The sequence below is a fragment of the Melanotaenia boesemani genome, chromosome 17 (genome assembly GCF_017639745.1).
Source record: "Melanotaenia boesemani isolate fMelBoe1 chromosome 17, fMelBoe1.pri, whole genome shotgun sequence".
NCBI lineage: Eukaryota > Metazoa > Chordata > Actinopteri > Atheriniformes > Melanotaeniidae > Melanotaenia > Melanotaenia boesemani.
The window spans coordinates 27,551,939-27,562,868 of record NC_055698.1 but is presented as its reverse complement, the minus strand read 5'-3'; the positions used below and the strand labels follow the sequence as shown (position 1 = coordinate 27,562,868).

The 10,930-nt window shown below is 35.4% G+C and overlaps 1 protein-coding gene across 2 annotated transcripts in view; it reads left to right on the top strand.

Moving 5' to 3' along the window:
• The window catches only part of LOC121657066 (vesicle-associated membrane protein 2-like), a 10,370-nt gene extending 48 nt beyond the window's left edge, over positions 1-10,322 (top strand). The window contains exons 1-5 of one of the 2 annotated variants that reach the window (XM_042012433.1): positions 1-80; positions 3,059-3,176; positions 3,627-3,785; positions 7,497-7,548; positions 8,950-9,038. The exon at positions 1-80 is cut by the window's left edge and continues 48 nt beyond it. In XM_042012433.1, the coding sequence (XP_041868367.1) occupies positions 79-80; positions 3,059-3,176; positions 3,627-3,785; positions 7,497-7,548; positions 8,950-8,966 (348 nt within the window). In that variant the 5' untranslated portion in view covers positions 1-78 and the 3' untranslated portion in view covers positions 8,967-9,038. Of the gene's footprint in view, positions 81-3,058; positions 3,177-3,626; positions 3,786-7,496; positions 7,549-8,949 lie in introns of both variants that reach the window. The other variant, XM_042012432.1, reaches the window with a different exon arrangement.
• Positions 10,323-10,930: the final 608 nt, after the last annotated feature.

The following is a 10,930-nucleotide window of genomic DNA, read 5'->3' as shown; positions in this document are numbered from 1 at the left end:
ATTTAGCTGAGATATTTCTCCTTGTCTTTTCATCGTTATCACCCGCCTTCAGATAATCTCCATCATCCTGCCGCTGAGATGTGAGTATGCCGACATGTTTCATTCATTTTTCATTTTAAATAGAGACCTCTATAATAATAGTGAATAGCCTTTTACTGATTTTAGACAAGTGATATTATTAAAAAAAAAACAATAATTCAAAAGAAAACTTGAAATCTTATCTTGGCCCGCTTAGTTCAGCTCAATTTGAACTTTTTACCCCCTTTAAAGTAACATGTTTCTAGTTTTAATCATTCTATTTATTTTCTAAGTAAGAAAACTTGTGATCAGGCTGGTTGCAGCAGTGAGACTCTGCAGAAATATAACCATGACTCACCGGCTGACTCACCTTACAAAACTATCCATCAATTGTCATTGGCTCAGCCTCACTTTCCTGCATCACTTCTTTTTTATCGAACAAATTTATGGAGATCAAAGCACCAAAAAAACAAATGCAGTAAGTCAGTAAAAACAAACACAAAAGCTAACTTAATCATAATACTCTAAATTATTAGCACATAGAGTTTCTGATTGTTTATGTACACATTTAACAATAGCTATACACTGATTTACTTTTTTCTATTTATGTATTTTCCTGTGGGGGAGGGGAGGACAGATTATTCCAGCATGCATGTTGATCTCCATCAGTCAGGCTGCTGCTGCTGCACTAATCTTTCTCCATTTTGCTTCTGGAAAACAAACCTGTCTGTTAGAGCTTTGGTACTAACAGTGAACTGCTGTTTGGTGTAATCATGCATCACTCCTCTCCTGTATCTCCTGCTATATGTTTAAAAGTGCAGTAAAAGAAAAAAAAAATCTTATCAGCTTTACTAAAACAAATTCAGTGGAGAATGTCTTGTTTCATTGTTGTGAACTGCTGAGCTATTACAGCCTCTTATACTTTTTGTGGATGAAGGCCAAAACTGGATGAGTCATTTTCTGTAATTGAATACGAGTTGGTTTTATAATCCATCATGCATGCATTACTTTTTAAAATAAGTAAAAAATCACAAAGAAAAGTTTGTGTACCTTAAAGGAAATTCTATATTTCACATAGCTCTTGAGAAATCCTGCTAAAATGTTCAGATTTGTCAGTTTGAGAATAATAGGCAAGGCAAGGCAAGTTATTTGTATAGCACATTTCATGTATACGACAATTCAAAGTGCTTTGCATAAAACGTTAAAAGCATTACAGCTTGTGCAAAGAAAGCATTAAAAAGTACTAAAAGGCAGCAACAAATAGCAACAATAATAATAAAATCTTAAAGTACATTAAAATGATTAAAAGCAAGATGAGTTAAATGTTTACGTGCAGATTTCATGCATAGGCTCACAAGAAAAGAAATGTTTTTAACCTGCATTTAAAAATGTCTTCATCTGGTGAAGGTTTAATCTCTACTGGCAGTTTGTTCCACTTGTTTGCAGCATAACTGCTAAATGCTGCTTCTCCATTTTTAGTCTGGACTCTGGTCTGGACTAGTTGACCAGAGTCTTTGAATGTAAGAGCTCTAGGTTATATTGCCTGAACATATCACAGATGTATTCTGGGCCTAAACCGTTCTGGGATTTGTAAATGGGTTATAAAATCTATTCTGTGACTGACTGGAAGTCAGTGTGAAGATTTTGAAACAGGTGTGATGTGTTCAAGTCCTGGTTAAAACTCTAGCAGCAGCGTTTTAGATGAGTTGCAGATGTTTTAATACAAAAAATATTTCATATCATTGGACTGATGTAATCTAAAACCTCCATATTCACAATTTTTAGTTGATAGGTCTGTCAGTTTATATATCCACCCATTAAATGGATCAAATAATAAGATGAAGTAAAAGTGGATGTAAAAGTGACAAAAAACAGTAAACACTCCAAGTGAACCTATTCTGAATTGTTGAAACTCTAAATAGATTGCAATACTTCATAATAAGGATCCAAGTCATACTTAATTGGTTTATAATCTGTTATCTGTGACTAACGCTTGACTCTTGTGGATTTCTATTACTTATCATTAATAAATTACCAAATAAACTTTAGTTTGTGTGATTAGTTGACATGTGAGGGACATTATTAACACTCATTCATGATTGATTAACAAATGTGGATTTCAGAAACATTGATGTTTACTATTGTAAATATGTGTGTGATGACCAGTTTAAAGCATGGGACTAAAATAAAGGTATTTATAATTGAAATTCAGCTAATTTGATTGCATATTAATTCATATAGGCAAGGCAAGGCACATTTATTTGTATAGCACTTTTCATGTACGAGACAATTCAAAGTGCTTTACATGAAAAGCATTACAGTCGGGTGCAGGAAGCAGTTCAAGTGCATTTAAAAAATTTTAAAGGAAATATAAGAAATTCAATAAAAACAGAAAGAAAAAGCTAAAATAAAATAGATAAAATGCAAGAAATAAAGTTCCAGTGTGAGAAAAACAGTATTGAAACATGATCAAGTTTAAAAATTCAAGCTTAAAAGAAAGATTTGAACTTCTAAATAAAAACTATTGAAATGCAGCAGAGAGCAGGTGGGTCTTTCATTTAGATTCAAATAAACTGAGCGTTTAAGCTGATCTGAGTCTTTTTGGGAAGCTGAATGCAGCTTCTCCATGTCTGGTTCTGACTCTGGGAACTGATAGGGAAACTGGATACAGTACCAGTCAAAATTTGGACACACTTTTCTATTAGATTCAATGCCATTGAAGGCCTCAAGGATCTCACCGCTCATTAACTCCAAACACCTGATTCAAATGAAATGGGTCTCCCTGTTAGCTTGTTCTCAAAATCTGCACAAATCTGTTAATGACCTGTTAATTGAGTCAAGTGTGTTGAAGCAGGGAAACATCTAAAACCTGCAGGACTGAAATTAGACATCCCTGTTTTAACTGATGAAGCTTTCATATTAAATTATTGGAGACATCTTCTTTTGTTAAATAAGAGTAACTGGGATTATGATGGTTCATCATTTAAAACAGACATCTTGATTTTGTTTCTTTCATTTTCACTTTCATTTACCCCTGAAGGTCAACTCCAGATGCAGGTACTCCAGGAGCTCCAGAGGGTGAGGGTGGCCCTCCAGCACCGGCCCCTAATCTGACAAGCAACAGAAGACTTCAGCAGACACAGGCACAGGTGGACGAGGTGAGGAAAAACTCTAGAACAGCAGGCATTTATAATGGCATGGGAAATGATAAGGTCTCCTCATTTTTCTTTTAAATTTTCCTCTTTGGACTAAAACCAAAAAGCTAACAAACTAATTAATCGAGAATCTGGAAGATTGTAATGACAAAATTAAAGTAAAATATCTTTTCAAAAATTTACACCAAAAATGTTGATTTTATTAAAGAAAATGTATCTTGCAAAACAACCATTTGAAAACAAAAATAAAACAAAACAAATATGTTTCTGTGCAGAAATGTCATCATACGAAGCAAAATACTGGTAGATGATATAAAAAACTGCCCATGTTTTTTCTAATATTTGAGATAATTAGGCTAAGCTAACTGGTGTAGCTATCCTTGACATTCAGCTCAGTATGAGGTCAGTGTCCTCCATCAACAGCGATGCTGACCGGTGCTTTTTGTCCCCCAGGTGGTGGACATCATGCGTGTGAACGTGGACAAAGTCTTGGAGAGGGATCAGAAGCTGTCAGAACTGGATGATCGGGCTGACGCCCTGCAGGCCGGAGCCTCTCAATTCGAGAGTAGCGCTGCCAAACTTAAGAACAAGTACTGGTGGAAAAACTGCAAGGTGGGCTTGATTCAGAGATCGCCATTCATTATTCCCCATCATCAGTACCTTTCCTACTCAGTATGAGCCCAAGCAACCATAATTCACACTGACTCCATGAGTGAGATACATACAAAAAACCATCCATACATTTTTTCAAATGCCCAAACCTTTATTTATAAAGGAAGAATCTGCACACTACTCATTCTTCTGACTTTGTATACACACATTTATATGGAAATAGAAAAATGACATGATGAAAATAATATTACCAGATAGTGACTTTTAGTTTTCCTGATTCTTAGTCTAGTTGTTGGTTTTTATTATAGAGTATTATGGGATTATGGGTGCTTTATATAATGGCAGCAATGCATCATAGTTGCAAATTATGGACATATTCATTTAATTCAGCTATTTTACACAGCGCAGTTCATGCCAAAGTAATCTCAAACCACTTTTTAAGACAAAGTCCAATTTATTTTAGTTCATTATTAAAATAAAACCCATTAGATCCATGGATCCTTTGGATGGCTGTAGCTCAGGAAGAAGAGCACTCACCTACCAGATGAAGGGTTGGTGGATCAATATGCCCATTGGGGTATAAATGTTATGTGATAGTAAAACCCTTAGTATAAATCTATAAAGAATACTGTGTGAATGTAGCATCATGTAGAGTTAAAGTTCTTTGAGTGGTCAAAGAAGACTAAAGAAGCACAAAATAAGTACAGTTAATTCATTTTATATTACCTTTGTTCATGTAAGCCAACTTATAAGACTTAATTACCTAGCTAAGAAAACCAATGGACTGTACAGAATCTTCTTATCGATTCAATCCCCACCCCGAGCATACCTGGGGCGACAGCTGACAGCTATCTGCCTCAAACAGTTGGGGATGGAGGTGACAAGAATGAGGGATCAAAAAGCACCATAACTCTAAGCCAGACATACTTGCTGAGAAAGAAAACTAGAAAAAGACAGCAATTATGTTCAAAAATGGAAAATAAAGACAAAAAAAGAGACAAATCTGGGGGAAGGTACTCTGCATCGTGAGATATCTCCAAGCAGGCCAAGCCAAAATCAGCACAATAGTGATGTCCAAGTTCCATCCAAGCCAGCCCTGATGATAAGCTTCATCACAAAGGAGAGTTTTAAGTACACGCATATGTCCTATATATATCTGGCAAAAGGGTATGTGAATAATTTCTATCTCATACTAGTTTTATACTTTTAGACTTTCATAGAAATCAATCAGAGATTGGACAAGAAAATGTCCTGTCATGCTGTCTTCTAGCACTTCTACTTGTTCTTTTAATCTTTCCTATTGAACAGACTGTGTGAAAGAGCTAGGTAGAGATAGATTTTTAAACGATTAAAATACGAAATAAAATGTTTGTCTTACTGTATGTCCACTTGCATTCTTAGGTCCTCTAACTGTAGTTGCTGCAGTCTTCATAGTGTAGTTTACAGTCACAAATGCCTTTCGTTCAAATCATAAATACACATTAACAGTTTCTAACAAACCAAACAAAATGCAGTCGGGTTCAAATGATAAATGTCTTCTAACAGTAACATCCACTCATTAATCTTTCTGGAGGAAAAAAAATCCTCAGTTCTCTTTTAAACATTTTGATTAATTAAATATGTTGTTGAAAAGTATTTTTATCAGATTTTTAAATTGCATTGGTCTTTTTGAAACATTAAGTCATAATTAATTACAAACCCGGTGTGAGAGATTCTGTTTATATATTTTCAATAATGAGATTTAATTTTGTGCCAATTTTAGTCCAACCCCAGGTAATAAAAAACTGTAAAACTGGAGGAGCATTTGACAGATAATTAGGTTAATTGGCAACAGGTCAGAAACATAACCGGGTATAAAAGGAGCATTTCAGAGAGGCAGAGCCTCTCAGATGTAAAGATAGACAGAGATTTACCAATCTGTAACAAACTGTCTAAAAACTGTGGAACAATTTCAGAAAAGTAATAGAAACATTAGCTTTATTGGCGTTGAGGTTGTGTATTTAAAAGAGTAAAATGAATAAACATAATGAATGAACATGAGAAATGAAGATCAGAAAGTGTTTTGCTGTATTTAATAGAAATATACTGTATTATAGTGTCAAATGAACATTTACAAGCTGTTTACCAACAGTAATGAGAAAATAAGCTTTTTAAGATTTAAAATAAATATCTTTATCTGATTCTGAAAATATTTCAATTAATAATTTTAATTTGTGTTTATTGTGATTGAGCTGCTCCAAAGTACCTCATCTACTGGACATACATCATTTTTTCCCCATGAATTGACATTTAGGTTTAATTTATTCTTTAATTTGATATAAATAAATAGGAACAGTTGTAAATGAAAACTGTCTCTCTTGCTGTGAGAAGTGTATAAGTATTAAACTATTAAATGCTGTTTGAGGCAGGAGGACTTTGAACTTGGACCAACATTTATCCGAAATCAAACTTTTGATTTCAGTAAAATCGCAGGTTTAAAAACTTTAATTTACTGTGTTCAGGCTTATTTTATGTGTAGAAATTGTCTTAAAATTCAATAAACACTCTGGGAGTTTGATAAGATATTTCCTTGTTTGTGTTATTTCTCATCCTGTGCAGCTCTAAAAGGGGAAAGATGTCAATAGAAACTCTCTTAGAGGAAGAAACCTGCTTGATTTTTGCTTGAGTTTTGGACTACAGCAAGCATAAGAACATGAACTATAAAACAAACTTGTGTTGCTGTTACTCATCCTTTGCAGAGCTCATCTGGATGGAAAAAACATTGGAAAAAGTCAACTTTGCACTGAATAAAAGCTTGCTTATGCCATGTTTATCTCCTCCTAAAAAAAACACTTCCTGTTCATCCATCCTCCAGCCAGCAACCCTTTTTTTCATCTAAGTGTCATTCAGTTTAGCCCCACCTCTGCCTGTGCAGCCCAAATCGGCCAGTCAGTGGAAAAATGGAGGATTACTTTAGAGGAAAGGAAGAGTCTGTTTGACTGGTGGTTGAGGAAAATCTCAATCTGGATTACAGTGACGTTCAGGGATTATAGAGCCAGCTGTGAGTTGTGACGTAACTCCTCCTATCCAACATACACATTTGTGCTGGTCCACTTGTAAGGTGCTTCTCTGACATAATTTATAAAACCTACACAGAATGTAACATGTGCTGTTATAAAAGCCTGATGTGTCTCATTCAGTGTTTCCTTTCAAACACTCACCACAGCACCAAGTGTGGATTAATCCGCTGTTTAAAATAGATCCCAACACTGTATTTGGCTACAACTACACTTTATACCCTTTACAGTTATAGTAAATATGAGATTTGCTGACAGTTATTTAATTTTCCATCACTGGTCAGCTCTGTCTGTCTCTATGCACAACCAAAGCACAATGACAGCAATCTCTCTCTCTCTCAAACCTTTTGATCTTTTTAATCTCTCTCACCCTCCCCCCCTCAGAGGTGATGTGATTTCCTGTCAGTCTCATTTATCACATGGATTTTCCATATGCAGTATTAAGGCCTGCACCCAGGTTTTAATCCTACATACATAAAACATGTATTGTATTATTTGTAAACTCTCATCTGCATTTTGTAGTTTGTGACTGCGGTATTTTAAAAGGGGCTTTTTATAATGAGAATCAGAAAAGTTTTTGTTTTTATTACACCTGTTTGACTGGAATTAAAGGGTTTTTCAACCTAATCAAGCATTGTTTGCTTCTGTCTTACAGATGATGATCATCATGGCCATTATAGGTGTTATATTTGTTGGAGTTATCTTCTGTAAGTAACAAAACAATTGAACCTTTTTTTTAAAGGATGCTTGTGCCAAAATCTCCTGCATGTACTGAATGATATATAAAAGACGCACTATGGAACTTTAAGAGATTTTCTTGGTGCCCACTATCGACGGCTAACTTGGCCAAGTTCTCTCCAGCCAGTAAAAGTTTCGTCTTGACTCTTGTCTTATCTCTTGCTCTGTCCCTTTCTGATCATCTCCTCTCTTCTTTCAGTAATGTCTTCTTATGTTTCTTTGCTGAAATCGCTAACGTGCATGTTCAAAATGGCTGATGTGTTGATAGTCACTTGCTAGCATGTGACGGGGTGTATAAAACTAAATTTAGCTGCAACATCATGCGGCGTCCTGGAATAAAAACTTGTATAGTGCGGTTTCTCTGCTTTGGGTTGCTGCTGGGCAGCAACAGCTCCAGATATATACATGTTAAATGTCACTGTGCCATCAAACTAGTCCAGAACATGGTGTTTTAAAGGTTTGAGAGGTGCATAGTGCGTCTTCAAAAGGCTGTTTCCAAAATAGTTAAGATGTTGTATAAAATGGAAATAAAACCAATATGTAATAATATTTTGTTCCAAACACAAAATATCAAATATCATATTAAATGTGAGAAACTGTATGTTGTTTTAAGCAATAAATACTCAATCTAAACATGATGCCAGGAAAACATCTTAAACAGTACCAGTCAAAAGTTTGGACTTTCCCTTTAGATTTAATGGGAAAGCATGCCCAATATATATATATATATATATATATATATATATATATAAATATATGTATTACTAAAATATCCACCAAAGGGAACATTCCTGTCCAATTATTGGCCAATACTCTCCACAACCCTGAAGCTCCTGTCAGGCATCATAGCGGCTAAGATAAGTAGGAAGATGGATCAATACATAATAGAGACAGACAGGCATTGGTAAAGGTACCAGAGGAGCAAAACACCAGCTGCTGGTTGATTGAACTGTCATCCCGAGATTGCAAAACCATACAGACCAACCTGTGCACTGCCTGGATTGATTACCAGAAAGCCTATGACTCAATGCCCCATACATGGATCCTGGAATGCCTGAAGCTGTACAAGATCAACAACACTCTGTGACCATGTTGCATCAGATCTTGTTTTAATGATGCTCCATAAACACTTGAGAACGGACTTTGAAGCTGTGTTTTCTCATTCTTGCTTGATTAAGTCTGTTTGAGATGAATATTTTTTGTTTCGAGCTGTTGTAATACAAACAGAATGTAGACTGACGTCTTGGTGAAATAAGTTTTTAATACACTATGAACTAAATGCTGCCCTCAAAAAGCTAAACTTTTATAAGTGTTAAATGTCTTCAGCTAAATGTCGTCTATTAACGATCATCTGTGTTTGCTGTCCTTAGTATATTTCTTCTACTGAGCTGCTCTTCAAAGATGGACACACAAGTCAGAGGACGAGTCTGCACCAACAAAGCCGTACCAAATCAAGCCTTTCCTCAGTGCTCTTCCTGCACTTTCTCCTCCTCTTCCTCAGAGATACCTTCCTCAGAAACCTCCATGCATGGCCTGTGATGTGCTCCAGATCTTCCTTCTGTTTGTCTCTCTCCACCAGGCAGCTTTATAGAATTTAATCGCCTCAACCTTCTTAAGAGAGCCACATGGGGAATGTTTACTATACCAAGACAGTTTATTGAAGGATGTTACATTTATGTAAAAGTTGGGTACTAACTCACTGTTGACCTGTACAGCATGCAACGCTTCTTCTTGCTGCTATAACTATATTTCCTGGGAAGTTAATCAGACAAGAAGTAATCTGTTGTATTTTCAGTCGAACCAAAAAGATCTGTAGTAAACAGACATCCCTGTTTGTTACTCAGTGAAAAGCTGTATGTATGAACCACAGTTACACATTAAACTGTTTTGTCCATTTTTTCTTTTAAAGCTTTCGCTGTTAGTTAAAAATAATAATTAAATCAGTTAAATTGTCAGTATTTACTTATCACAGCAGCCCTTCGGTAAAATCAGTGAAAAATCTAATTTTAGGGACGTTAGTTGTATGAGAAAACTTTTACTTAAACTGTGTTTGAGTATTAACTTGTATAGAATAAAGATTTGGAGACTGTTTTCACATGAGTAATCATGTCGATACTGTGGGTTATAGATACATAAATTGAACTTGATTATGGTAAACAAAGGAAATTATGGTATCAGATATGTCTCACACTTTACACAAAAGATAATTAATGAATGGAGACAGTGTTAGCTTTAAGCCTGGGGTTATGGATACCAGCTTCATTTCTTTTCAGTAATTACTGTACTTCCTTTTTTTTTTTTTTTTTTTTGGTGCTGCCACTGATTCTTAAAATGATGAGAAAATTTTCCAATTCTCAGTTTGTCTGCTTCGTTTTTTAGTTACTTTATTAGTTTTGATGCAGCACCTGTCCTGTCTTTACATTCATTGAGTTGTAAACCCCCCCCGACTTGTGTTTCCTGTGGTTTTAATGTCCATGCTTCTTTGTTCTGTTTAAATCTGAGTTCTCTGCATGTACAGGATGTTTTAGAGGCATTTGAATGTGTGTTATGTACTATAAAAGTAGATATTGAATGAGTATGTAACTGGAGGATATATTAAAATATTGAATCTATGAATGATTTAAGATGGATATTATTCCCACTGTGTTGAGCAGACCTTGTGTAATGTGGATGTTCGTCAATCCTAAGCAGAGAGGCACTGATGGACAGAGGCCTGGAATTTCAAATAAATGTTTGCATTACACATGTAGTGTTTTGACCCTAATTTTTTATTTAATACTAACATATTTTTAAGGTTTACAAATTCAGTTCATTTTTTAAAGTCAAACTGCAAATTGGGCATTCATCATCAAAGTGTTGGATCTCACAAACTATTTTAATTTGAAGGGAAACCAACACATTTAAATTAACACCATTACGTTTAAGTGTAGCTCTGTTGCAGTTTACCCCATATTATATATTCCTACTGACCAGTATCAGATCCGCTTTGCTAGTACCAGGTTGGATCTCCTTTTTCCTTCAGAACTGCCTTAACTTTTGGTGGCATAGATTCAACAAGGTGTTAAAAACATTCCTGAGATTTTGCGCCGTATCGACATGAAAGCCTCACAAAGTTGGTGCAGATTTGACGGCTGCATATCTGTGATGAGAATCTCCTGTTCCACAACATCCCCAAAGCTGATCTGCTGGATTGAGATCTGGGGACTGTAGAGGCCATTAGAGTAGTTTCCGATCACATTTTTATCCCACTAAATAAGTTATTATAATGTAATGTTAAACTATGGACTTCCTTTGATCAAAGATACCCTATTATAGACCAAATTGTTCTGAAATGACTCAGCACACAAATTG